Below are 13,739 nucleotides of genomic sequence, written 5' to 3'. Positions count from 1 at the left end.
GCTATGTTCTCTTGCCATTGAGAACCATAACAGTTTGACCGGCCCAAAAGGGTTAAATTAATTGACAGAGAAAGGAGAGAAAAGAGAAGTCTGCTGAAGATTTTTTTTTTTTTTTTTTTTCTCAGTTCTGAGTGTGCTTGTAATTGAATCTCTTGCAAGTCTGCCTATATTGCAGCCTTTCTCTCTCTCTCTCCTTCTAATCCTGGAATGGCTCTGTGTTCACCTGTTTAAAATGGATATTCAGAGTTTAGCTGCAGGTTTGAATAATCTCACCACGAAAGTTCAAAACTTACAAGATTTTGTTGTTCATGTTCCTATATCTGAACCTAGAATTCCTTTGCCTGAATTTTTCTCGGGGAATAGATCTTGCTTTCAAAATTTCAAAAATAATTGCAAGTTGTTTTTGTCCCTGAAATCTCGCTCTGCTGGAGATCCTGCTCAGCAGGTCAGGATTGTGATTTCTCTGCTCCGGGGCGACCCTCAGGATTGGGCTTTTGCATTGGCTCCAGGGGATCCTGCGTTGCTCAATGTGGATGCGTTTTTTCTGGCCTTGGGGTTGCTTTATGAGGAACCTCAGTTAGAACTTCAGGCGGAAAAGGCCTTGATGTCCCTATCTCAGGGGCAAGACGAAGCTGAAATATACTGCCAGAAATTCCGTAAATGGGCTGTGCTTACTCAGTGGAATGAGTGCGCCCTGGCAGCGAATTTCAGAGAGGGTCTCTCTGATGCCATTAAGGATGTTATGGTGGGGTTCCCTGTGCCTGCGGGTCTGAATGAGTCCATGACAATGGCTATCCAGATCGATAGGCGTCTGCGGGAGCGCAAACCTGTGCACCATTTGGCGGTGTCTACTGAGAAGACGCCAGAGAATATGCAATGTGATAGAATTCTGTCCAGAAGTGAACGGCAGAATTTTAGACGAAAAAATGGGTTGTGCTTCTATTGCGGTGATTCAACTCATGTTATATCAGCATGCTCTAAGCGTACTAAGAAGCTTGATAAGTCTGTTTCAATTGGCACTTTACAGTCTAGGTTTATTCTATCTGTGACCCTGATTTGTTCTTTATCATCTATTACCGCGGATGCCTATGTCGACTCTGGCGCCGCTTTGAGTCTTATGGATTGGTCCTTTGCCAAACGCTGTGGGTATGATTTGGAGCCTCTTGAAACTCCTATACCCCTGAAGGGGATTGACTCCACCCCATTGGCTAGCAATAAACCACAATACTGGACACAAGTAACTATGCGGATTAATCCGGATCACCAGGAGATTATTCGCTTTCTTGTGCTGTATAACCTACATGATGTGTTGGTGCTTGGATTGCCATGGCTGCAATCTCATAACCCAGTCCTTGACTGGAAAGCTATGTCTGTGTTAAGCTGGGGATGTAAGGGGACGCATGGGGACGTACCTGTGGTTTCCATTTCATCATCTATTCCCTCTGAGATTCCTGAATTCTTGACTGAATATCGTGACGTTTTTGAAGAACCTAAGCTTGGTTCATTACCTCCGCACCGGGAGTGCGATTGTGCCATAGATTTGATTCCGGGTAGTAAATACCCTAAGGGTCGTTTATTTAATCTGTCTGTGCCTGAACATGCTGCTATGCGAGAATATATAAAGGAGTCCTTGGAAAAGGGACATATTCGTCCTTCGTCATCTCCCTTAGGAGCCGGTTTTTTCTTTGTGGCTAAGAAAGATGGCTCTTTGAGGCCGTGCATTGATTATCGGCTTTTGAATAAAATCACGGTTAAATATCAATATCCGTTGCCACTGCTGACTGATTTGTTTGCTCGCATAAAGGGGGCCAAGTGGTTCTCTAAGATAGATCTTCGTGGGGCGTATAATTTGGTGCAAATTAAGCAGGGGGATGAGTGGAAAACCGCATTTAATACGCCCGAGGGCCACTTTGAGTATTTGGTGATGCCTTTTGGTCTTTCAAATGCCCCTTCAGTCTTTCAGTCCTTTATGCATGACATTTTCCGTGATTATTTGGATAAATTTATGATTGTGTATCTGGATGATATTTTGATTTTTTCGGATGACTGGGACTCTCATGTCCAGCAGGTCAGGAGGGTTTTTCAGGTTTTGCGGTCTAATTCCTTGTGTGTGAAGGGTTCTAAGTGCGTTTTTGGGGTTCAAAAGATTTCCTTTTTGGGATATATTTTTTCCCCCTCTTCCATCGAGATGGATCCTGTCAAGGTTCAGGCTATTTGTGATTGGACGCAACCCTCTTCTCTTAAGAGTCTTCAGAAATTTTTGGGCTTTGCTAACTTTTATCGTCGATTTATTGCTGGTTTTTCTGATGTTGTTAAACCATTGACTGATTTGACTAAGAAGGGTGCTGATGTTGCTGATTGGTCCCCTGCTGCTGTGGAGGCCTTTCGGGAGCTTAAGCGCCGCTTTTCTTCCGCCCCTGTGTTGCGTCAGCCTGATGTTGCTCTTCCTTTTCAGGTTGAGGTCGACGCTTCTGAAATCGGAGCTGGGGCGGTTTTGTCGCAGAGAAGTTCCGATTGCTCCGTGATGAGACCTTGTGCTTTTTTCTCGCGTAAATTTTCACCCGCCGAGCGGAATTATGATGTTGGGAATCGGGAGCTTTTGGCCATGAAGTGGGCTTTTGAGGAGTGGCGTCATTGGCTTGAGGGGGCTAGACATCAGGTGGTGGTATTGACTGACCACAAAAATCTAATTTATCTTGAGTCCGCCAGACGCCTGAATCCTAGACAGGCGCGCTGGTCGTTGTTTTTCTCTCGGTTTAATTTTGTGGTGTCCTACCTGCCGGGTTCTAAGAATGTTAAGGCGGATGCCCTTTCTAGGAGTTTTGAGCCTGACTCCCCTGGTAATTCGGAACCTACAGGTATCCTTAAGGATGGAGTGATATTGTCTGCCGTTTCTCCAGACCTGCGGCGGGCCTTGCAGGAGTTTCAGGCGGATAGACCTGATCGTTGCCCACCTGGTAGACTGTTTGTTCCTGATGATTGGACCAGTAAAGTCATTTCTGAGGTTCATTCTTCTGCGTTGGCAGGTCATCCTGGAATCTTTGGTACCAGGGATTTGGTGGCAAGGTCCTTCTGGTGGCCTTCCCTGTCTCGAGATGTGCGAGGCTTCGTGCAGTCTTGTGACGTTTGTGCTCGGGCCAAGCCTTGTTGTTCTCGGGCTAGTGGATTGTTGTTGCCCTTGCCTATCCCGAAGAGGCCCTGGACGCACATCTCGATGGATTTTATTTCGGATCTTCCTGTTTCTCAGAAGATGTCTGTCATCTGGGTGGTGTGTGATCGTTTCTCTAAGATGGTCCATTTGGTTCCCCTGCCTAAGTTGCCTTCTTCTTCCGAGTTGGTTCCTCTGTTTTTTCAAAATGTGGTCCGTTTGCATGGTATTCCGGAGAATATCGTTTCTGACAGAGGTACCCAATTCGTGTCTAGATTTTGGCGAGCATTCTGTGCTAGGATGGGCATAGATTTGTCTTTCTCGTCTGCTTTCCATCCTCAGACTAATGGCCAGACCGAGCGGACGAATCAGACCTTGGAGACATATTTGAGGTGTTTTGTGTCTGCAGATCAGGATGATTGGGTTGTTTTTTTGCCTTTAGCGGAGTTTGCCCTCAATAATCGGGCCAGTTCTGCCACCTTGGTGTCTCCCTTTTTCTGTAATTCGGGGTTTCATCCTCGATTTTCTTCTGGTCAGGTGGAATCTTCGGATTGTCCTGGAGTGGATGCTGTGGTGGAGAGGTTGCATCAGATTTGGGGGCAGGTAGTGGACAATTTGAAGTTGTCCCAGGAGAAGACTCAGCTTTTTGCCAACCGCCGGCGTCGGGTTGGTCCTCGGCTTTGTGTTGGGGACTTGGTGTGGTTGTCTTCTCGTTTTGTCCCTATGAGGGTTTCTTCCCCCAAGTTTAAGCCTCGGTTCATCGGCCCGTACAAGATATTGGAGATTCTTAACCCTGTGTCCTTCCGTTTGGACCTCCCTGCATCTTTTTCTATTCATAATGTTTTTCATCGGTCATTATTGCGCAGGTATGAGGTACCGGTTGTGCCTTCCGTTGAGCCTCCTGCTCCGGTGTTGGTTGAGGGCGAGTTGGAGTGCGTTGTGGAAAAAATCTTGGACTCCCGTGTTTCCAGACGGAAACTCCAGTATCTGGTCAAATGGAAGGGATACGGTCAGGAGGATAATTCTTGGGTGACTGCCTCTGATGTTCATGCCTCCGATTTGGTCCGTGCCTTTCATAGGGCTCATCCTGATCGCCCTGGTGGTTCTGGTGAGGGTTCGGTGCCCCCTCCTTGAGGGGGGGGGTACTGTTGTGAAATTGGATTTTGGGCTCCCCCGGTGGCCACTGGTGGAATTGAACTGGTGTGCATCATCCTCTCTGTTCACCTGTTTCCATCAGGATGTGGGAGTCGCTATTTAGCCTTGCTCCTCTGTCACTTCCATGCCGGTCAACATTGTAATCAGAAGCCTTTCTGTGCATGTTCCTGCTGCTAGACAACTCCCAGCTAAGTTGGACTTAGTCCTTGTTTGTTTTTGCATTTTGTTCCAGTTCACAGCTGTAGTGTCGTTTCTGTGTCTGGAAAGCTCTTGTGATCTGAAATTGCCACTCTGATGTTATGAGTTAATACTAGAGTCTTAAAGTAATTTCAGGATGGTATTTTGATAGGGTTTTCAGCTGACCATGAAAGTGCCCTTTCTGTCTTCCTGCTATCTAGTAAGCGGACCTCAATTTTGCTAAACCTATTTTCATACTACGTTTGTCATTTCATCTAAAATCACCGCCAATATTTGTGGGGGCCTCTGTCTGCCTTTCGGGGAAATTTCTCTAGAGGTGAGCCAGGACTATATTTTCCTCTGCCAGGATTAGTTAGTCCTCCGGCCGGCGCTGGGCGTCTAGGGATAAAACGCAGGCTACGCTACCCGGCTACTGTTAGTTGTGCGGCAGGTTTAGTTCATGGTCAGTTTAGTTTCCATCCTTCCAAGAGCTAGTTCGTATGTTTGCTGGGCTATGTTCTCTTGCCATTGAGAACCATAACACAGGTGTATCTGCTGATTGCAGTTCTGACTGGGGTATTTAGGCGTGCAGGATTCATTAGTCCTTGCCAGTTGTCCATGGTTGTTGGGAGGTTTTGGTCCTGGTTTTGTTCCTTCTGCCTTCTGCCAAATCAGCAAAGATAAGTGTCTGGTTTTGTTTCTGTGGCACACATGCTGTGTGCTTAATAATTCTGTGCTATTCAGTGTTTTTTTTTGTCCAGCTTAGATTGTGTCAGTAATTTCTCAGTCTTGTTGGATTCTCTGGAGTGGCAGATATACATTCCATGTCTTTAGTTAGATTGTGGAACTTTTTGTATTATCTGCTGTGGATATTTTTGGAAGGGTTTTAATACTGACCGCTTAGTATTCTGTCCTATCTTTCCCTATTTAGCTAGAGTGGCCTCTTTTGCTGAATCCTGTTTTCTGCCTGCGTGTGTCTTTCCTCTCCTACTCACAGTCAATATTCGTGGGGGGCTGCCTATCCTTTGGGGTTCTGCTCTGAGGCAAGGTAGTATTCCTATTTCCATCTATAGGGGTATTTAGTCTTTCGGCTGTGTCGAGGTGTCTAGGGTTTGTTAGGCACACCCCACGGCTACTTCTAGTTGCGGTGTTAGTTCAGGTTTTGCGGTCAGTACAGTTTCCACCTACTCCAGAGAAAGTTCATGCGGCTCCAAAGTCACCGGATCATAACAGTTCAACTGGCCCACTATGAGTTAAATGCATCTCAGAAGAAGGGAAGAAAGGTGTTGAGTCATTTTTTTTTTCTGCAGATTGCTTTGCCTTTTCTTCCCTCTTTTTCTCTGGTTGGCTAAGGAGTCTTGTGTTAGCATGGATGTTCAGGAATTAGCTTCTCGTGTAGACCAGCTTGCTGCTAGGGTACAGGGAATTTCTGATTATATTGTTCAGACTCCTGTTTTAGAGCCGAAGATTCCTACTCCTGATTTGTTTTTTGGTGACAGGTCCAAATTTTTGAGTTTTAAAAACAACTGTAAACTGTTTTTTGCTTTGAGACCTCGATCCTCTGGGGATTCTATTCAGCAGGTTAAAATCGTAATTTCCCTGCTGCGTGGTGATCCACAGGATTGGGCATTTTCCCTGGAATCTGGGAATCCGGCTTTGCTTAATGTAGATTCCTTTTTTCAGGCTTTAGGACTATTATATGATGAACCTAATTCTGTGGATCAAGCGGAGAAGACCTCGTTGGCCCTATCTCAGGGTCAAGAGGCAGCAGAATTGTATTGTCAGAAACTTAGAAAATGGTCTGCGTTGACTAAATGGAATGATGATGCTCTGGCTGCAATTTTCAGAAAGGGTCTTTCTGAATCCGTTAAAGATGTTATGGTGGGGTTTCTCACGCCCGTCGGTCTGAATGATTCTATGTCTTTGGCCATTCAGATTGATCGGCGCTTACGGGAGCGCAGAACTGTGCGCGCTGTGGCGTTGTCCTCAGAGCAGAGTCCTGAGCCAATGCAGTGTGATAGGATTCTGTCTAGGACAGAATGACAAGGACTCAGACGTCAGAATAGGTTGTGTTATTATTGTGGTGACGCTTCTCATGTCATTTCAGTCTGCCCTAAACGGACAAAGAGGATCGCTAATTCATTTACCATCAGTACTGTACAACCTAAATTTCTGTTATCGGTGTCCTTGATCTGCTCATTGTCATCATTTTCTGTCTTGGCGTTTGTGGATTCAGGCGCCGCTTTGAACTTAATGGACCTTGAGTTTGCCAGGCGTTGTGGTTTCCCCTTGCAGCCCTTGCAGAACCTTATTCCTTTAAGGGGCATTGATGCTACACCTTTGGCTAAAAATAAGCCCCAGTTTTGGACACAGGTGAACATGCACATGGCGCCAGCCCATCAGGAAGATTGTCGATTTCTGGTGTTGCATAATTTGCATGATGTTATCGTGCTGGGTTTCTCGTGGTTGCAGGTACATAATCCTGTTTTGGATTGGAAATCTATGTCTGTGACTAGTTGGGGTTGTCAGGGGGTTCATAATGATGTTCCTTTGATGTCAATCTCCTCTTCTTCCTTTTCTGAAATTCCAGAGTTTTTGTCTGATTTTCAGGATGTATTCGATGAGCCCAAGTCCAGTTCCCTTCCACTGCATAGGGACTGTGATTGTGCGATTGACTTGATTCCAGGCAGTAAGTTTCCTAAAGGCCGACTTTTCAACCTGTCTGTGCCTGAACATACCGCTATGCGGAGTTATGTTAAGGAGTCTTTGGAGAAAGGGCATATTTGGCCATCTTCTTCACCGATGGGAACGGGATTTTTTTTGTTGCTAAAAAGGATGGCTCCTTGAGACCCTGTATTGATTATCGCCTCTTGAATAAGATCACGGTCAAGTTTCAATACCCTTTACCTTTGCTTTCCGATTTGTTTGCTAGGATTAAGGGGGCTAGTTAGTTTACGAAGATTGACCTTCGGGGGGCGTATAATCTTGTTCGTATTAAGCAGGGTGATGAATGGAAAACTGCGTTCAATACGCCCGAAGGCCATTTTGAATACCTTGTGATGCCGATCGGGCTCACTAATGCTCCATCTGTTTTTCAATCTTTCATGCATGATATCTTCCGGACTTATATTGATAAATTCTTGATTGTATATTTGGATGATATTTTGATTTTTTCTGATTATTGGGAATCTCATGTGGAACAGATCAGGATGGTATTTCAGATCCTTCGTGACAATGCTTTGTTTGTGAAGGGGTCTAAGTGTCTCTTTGGGGTGCAGAAGGTTTCTTTTTTGGGTTTTATTTTTTCTCCTTCATCTATTGAGATGGATCCGGTTAAGGTTCAGGCCATTCATGATTGGATTCAACCCACGTCCGTAAAGAGCCTTCAGAAATTTTTGGGTTTTGCAAATTTTTATCGCCGTTTCATTGCTAACTTTTCCAGCATGGTTAAACCCTTGACCGATTTGACGAAAAAAGGCGCTGATGTGGCGAATTGGTCCTCTGCGGCTGTTTCTGCCTTTCAGGAGCTTAAACGTCGATTTACTTCTGCTCCGGTGTTTCCCTTCCATTTCAGGTTGAGATTGACGCTTCTGAGATTGGCGCAGGGGCCTTTTTGTCCCAGAGGGATCATGTTGGTTCATTGACGAAACCGTGTGCATTCTTTTCCCGTAAATTTTTGCCTGCTGAACGCAATTATGATGTCGGCAATCGGGAGTTGTTGGCTATGAAGTGGGCATTTGAGGAGTGGCGACATTGGCTTGAGGGAGCTAAGCACCGTATTGTGGTCTTGACCGATCATAAGAATTTGATTTACCTCGAGTCTGCCAAGCGGCTGAATCCTAGACAGGCTCGATGGTCCTTATTTTTTTCCCATTTTGATTTTGTGTTCTCGTATCTTCCGGGTTCCAAGAATATTAAGGCTGATGCCCTTTCTAGGAGTTTTTTGCCTGATTCTCCTGAGGTCCTTGAACCGGTCGGCATTCTGAAAGAAGGGGTGGTTCTTTCTGCTATTTCCCCTGATTTACGACGGGTTCTTCAGGAATTTCAGGCTGACAGACCTGATTGTTGTCCAGTGGGGAAACTGTTTGTTCCTGACAGATGGACTAGTAGAGTGATTTCTGAGGTTCACTGTTCTGTGTTGGCTGGTCATCCTGGTATTTTTGGTACCAGAGACTTGGTTGGTAGGTCCTTTTGGTGGCCTTCTTTATCACGTGATGTGCGTTCTTTTGTGCAGTCCTGTGGGACTTGTGCGCGGGCCAAGCCTTGTTGTTCCCGTGCTAGTGGGTTGCTTTTGCCATTGCCGGTCCCTGAGAGGCCCTGGACGCATATTTCTATGGATTTTATTTCTGATCTTCCGGTTTCCCAGAGGATGTCGGTTATCTGGGTTGTTTGTGACCGGTTTTCTAAGATGGTTCATTTGGTGCCTTTGCCTAAATTGCCTTCCTCTTCAGATTTAGTTTTGTTGTTTTTTTAGCATGTGGTTCGTTTGCATGGTATTCCGGAGAATATTGTGTCTGACAGAGGTTCCCAGTTTGTTTCTAGGTTTTGGTGGGCCTTTTGTGCTAGGCTGGGCATTGATTTATTTTTTTCCTCTGCATTTCATCCTCAGACAAATGGCCAAACCGAGCGAACTAATCAGACCTTGGAGACATATTTGAGATGCTTTGTGTCTGCTGATCAGGATAATTGGGTGGCCTTTTCGCCATTGGCCGAGTTTGCCCTTAATAATCGGGCTAGTTCGGCTACTTTGGTTTCGCCTTTTTTTTGTAATTTTGGTTTTCATCCCCGTTTTTCTTCTGGGCAGGTTGAGCCTTCTGACTGTCCTGGTGTGGATTCGGTGGTTGACAGGTTGCAGCAGATTTGGGCTCATGTGGTGGACAATTTGGTGTTGTCTCAGGAGGAGGCTCAACGTTTTGCTAACCGTCGTCGGTGTGTTGGTTCCCGGCTTCAGGTTGGGGATCTGGTCTGGTTGTCTTCTTGTCATGTTCCTATGAAGGTTTCTTCTCCTAAGTTTAAGCCTCGGTTTATTGGTCCTTATAGGATTTCTGGGATTATTAATCCGGTGTCTTTTCGATTGGCGCTTCCGGCCTCTTTTGCTATCCATAATGTCTTCCATAGATCTTTATTGCGGAAATATGTTGTACCCGTTGTTCCCTCTGTTGATCCTTCGGCCCCTGTGTTGGTTGATGGGGAGTTGGAGTATGTGGTTGAGAAGATTTTGGATTCTCGTTTTTCGAGGCGGAGGCTTCAGTATCTTGTCAAATGGAAGGTGTTATGACCCCAATGGCGAGGGTCTCAGAGGAACGTGGAAGTCTGCAGAATACAAAAATCCAGCTCATAGGGCAGTGGTAACTGGGTTGACCATATATCTACTCCTAACGCCAACACTAGAAGTAGCCGGGGATCATTCCTACGTTGATTCTAGATGACACGCGCCAGCCGGAGAATCTAGCTACCCCTAGTAGAGGAAAACAAAGACCTTTCTTGCCTCCAGAGAAGGGGACCCCAAAGCTGGATAGAAGCCCCCCACAAATAATGACGGTGAGGTAAGAGGAAATGACAAACACAGAAATGAACCAGGTTTAGCACAGAGAGGCCCGCTTACTGATAGCAGAATAAAGAAAGGTAACTTATATGGTCAACAAAAACCCTATCAAAATCCACACTGGAAATTCAAGAACCCCCGAACCGTCTAACGGTCCGGGGGGAGAACACCAGCCCCCCTAGAGCTTCCAGCAAAGGTCAGGATATAGATTTGGAACAAGCTGGACAAAAATACAAAACCAAAACAAATAGCAAAAAGCAAAAGGCAGACTTAGCTGATATAACTGGAACCAGGATCAGTAGACAAGAGCACAGCAGACTAGCTCTGATAACTACGTTGCCAGGCATTGAACTGAAGGTCCAGGGAGCTTATATAGCAACACCCCTAACTAACGACCCAGGTGCGGATAAAAGGAATGACAGAAAAACCAGAGTCAAAAAACTAGTAACCACTAGAGGGAGCAAAAAGCAAATTCACAACAGGAAGGGTTATGGCCAGGAGGATAATTCTTGGGTTTTTGCCTCTGATGTCCATGCTGCTGATTTGGTTCATGCTTTTCATCTGGCTCGTCCTGATCGGCCTGGGGGCTCTGGTGAGGGTTCGGTGACCCCTCCTCAAGGGGGGGGTACTGTTGTGAATTCTGCTTTTGGGCTCCCTCCGGTGGTTGTAGGTGGTAATGCAGTTGTCCCTGAGTTGCAGTCCTGGTCAGATGTATCTGCTGATTGCCGTTCTGACTGGGGTATTTAGGCGTGCAGGATTCATTAGTCCTTGCCAGTTGTCCATGGTTGTTGGGAGGTTTTGGTCCTGGTTTTGTTCCTTCTGCCAAATCAGCAAAGATAAGTGTCTGGTTTTGTTTCTGTGGCACACATGCTGTGTGCTTAATAATTCTGTGCTATTCAGTGTTTTTTTTGTCCAGCTTAGATTGTGTCAGTAATTTCTCAGTCTTGTTGGATTCTCTGGAGTGGCAGATATACATTCCATGTCTTTAGTTAGATTGTGGAACTTTTTGTATTATCTGCTGTGGATAATTTTGGAAGGGTTTTAATACTGACCGCTTAGTATTCTGTCCTATCTTTCCCTATTTAGCTAGAGTGGCCTCTTTTGCTGAATCCTGTTTTCTGCCTGCTTGTGTCTTTCCTCTCCTACTCACAGTCAATATTCGTTGGGGGCTGCCTATCCTTTGGGGTTCTGCTCTGAGGCAAGGTAGTATTCCTATTTCCATCTATAGGGGTATTTAGTCCTCCGGCTGTGTCGAGGTGTCTAGGGTTTGTTAGGCACACCCCACGGCTACTTCTAGTTGCGGTGTTAGTTCAGGTTTTGCGGTCAGTACAGTTTCCACCTACTCCAGAGAAAGTTCATGCGGCTCCAAAGTCACCGGATCATAACACTACACTGCCTGATTCCATAGTAGACTGTGACGAACATGGCTGCGCCAGGTCTGATATAGACCTGATGATGCTGTGCAGCCAGCCAATCACTTTAATGCCACAACCAACATGGCTGCGGCATTACAGTGTGTGTCAGACTATCCCTGCATGTTTATTGGCTCTCTAAAGAGCGCCAAACGTGCAGGGCGGGGATCCAAGCTCCGAGCATCTCGAGCAGTGAGATGCTCAGGCAAGTAACAAGTAGTGGCGGGCATGCTCGCTCATCACTAGTCAGGTCCCCTACTGTATAACACTAGGAACAGAAGAATTTTTTGTGGCCTATGGATCAGGCCTCTATAACACACTAGATGCTGCAAACTATTTTAAAGTCAGGTCCCTTACTGTATGACGTTAATAATACAAGACTGTTTTGTGGCCTATGGTTCAGGCCTCAACAGCTTAATTTCAATTCAACCAAATGACAACGTGTGATACGGTGGGTTGTCTAACTTTTTGCAACTGAAAAATTATAATTTTTTTTAATGTGCCTTTGGTCTGCAGACAGTTTTATATCACCACAGCACTAAATAACAAGGTGGGATACAGCAGGTTGTTTCATTTTCTTTTCACTAGCTACATGTGAATAAGAATGCTATACTCGTTCATGGATCACAATAGAAGCAGTGCACAACACGTGCCTTGCTGGCTTTGTCTGTGGACCTCAGTAATGACCAAAAAAGAAAAAAAAAATGCTCGTAGGTAAATTTATCAGCCACACTGAACAGTACACTACAGTATCTGACTGATAGGTGGTTGTATATCAGTCAGATCGTGTATCGAGCTACTGTCCAGTGTGGCTGTTAAATTTACCCTCCAGCATTTTTTTTTTTTTTTCTTTTTTGGACATTACTGAGGTCCACAGACAAAGCCAGAAGGGGATAAGGCCTACAAGTGTGTTGTGCACTGCTTCTATAGTGCTCCAAGCATGAGTATAGCATTGTAAATAATATTTTTTCAGTAGCTAAATGTGAAAAAGCCTGCTGTATCCCACATTTTAGGTGGTTAGATAGGTGATTGTATATCTAACTAGCTAAAATGTGGGATACAGCAGGCTTTTTCACATTTTATCTACTGAAAAAATATTATTTAGAATGCTATACTCGTGCATGGAGCATTATAGAAGCAGTGCACAACACATTTGTAGGACATGTGCCTGCCGGCTTTGTCTGTGGACCTCAGTAATGGCCAAAAAAAAAATTACGTAAGGTAAATTTTACTGCCATACTTGACACTATTTAGCTTCACTATCTGAATGATATTCAACCACCTAACTAGCTAATATCTTGCTGTTAACAGTGCTTGCGTCAGGAGCAGCCTCTCTGCCATGTTACAGTTTCAAAATGGTGCTAAAACAAGATGTCTGCTATTTATATGGAGAGGGACATGTGATTTCAGCAGCCAATGACACAAGTCGTAGTGTCAGGACATTGTGGGTGTTTCCTGTGCCCTGATTGGCTAGCCGCAATGTGCTCACAAAGTTAGGAGACAAAAAAAAACTGCTGTGCTTCCAAGAACGCGGTGCCTATGAGCTCTGCAACCCACCTTCCCTCATCAAACACGTGCCAAACGCTCATAATACACCACCATTATCATTGCTGAAAATACTTTTGTGGCAACCCAAATATTTTTCCGCACTTTTACCAAATGTTACAGATTTCATAAAATTTTATCAGCCCCCACATCAAATCCCAACAAGTTTTGACCCTACTTCATCTGGGGAAAAAGGTGGAGGAGACAAGGCGTCTTAAATAGTAGGAGTGCAATAATAGGTCAGATCAAACTAAGTATTTACCTAGCAGCTGCTGAAGGTCACAGATTTTTCATTTAGTAGCAAAAGCCAGTGCATTATCTCAGCATTTATATTCACTTTATATTTTTTACCAGGTGTTGTTGGTGACTGGAAAAATATCATGACGGTGGCACAAAGTGAGATGTTTGATAAAGTGTACAAAGAGAAGATGGGAGATCTGCCAATCAAGTTTTTGTGTGACCTTGATGAAGACTCTACTTCCTAGAGTTCTGCTATCTTCATAATAACCTTAACCTGTATCACTTTAAGTGGATTTATATGTAACAGATTGTGATGGATAAATCTCTGCGACTGTCTCTTTCATTTGACTGGAACTTGTCACCAGCTTTATTCTGCTAGAAGTTTAAGGCTGTGTTCACACCTAAAGCAGCATTGCCTTTTTTCTGCTTACATCATGGTAGAAAATAGCAAAGTTTTTGTGGCAAAATTAGAAAGTCATTGAAATGTGATTGAAATGTTTTTGCTGCAATTGTAGCA

General features: G+C 44.8%; 1 protein-coding gene across 1 annotated transcript in view; it reads left to right on the top strand.

Annotated features, from left to right (window-relative positions):
- LOC143803933 (amine sulfotransferase-like) overlaps nt 1-13,467 on the top strand; it is a 201,070-nt gene extending 187,603 nt beyond the window's left edge. The window contains exon 6 of the mRNA XM_077281691.1: nt 13,337-13,467. Coding sequence (XP_077137806.1) covers nt 13,337-13,467 — 131 coding nt within the window. The remainder of the gene's footprint in view (nt 1-13,336) is intronic.
- The last annotated feature ends 272 nt before the right edge of the window (nt 13,468-13,739 follow it).

This window comes from Ranitomeya variabilis, chromosome 2 (assembly GCF_051348905.1).
Source record: "Ranitomeya variabilis isolate aRanVar5 chromosome 2, aRanVar5.hap1, whole genome shotgun sequence".
NCBI lineage: Eukaryota > Metazoa > Chordata > Amphibia > Anura > Dendrobatidae > Ranitomeya > Ranitomeya variabilis.
The sequence above is the reverse complement of the archived record's forward strand: the minus strand, read 5'-3'. Positions and strand labels throughout refer to the sequence as shown.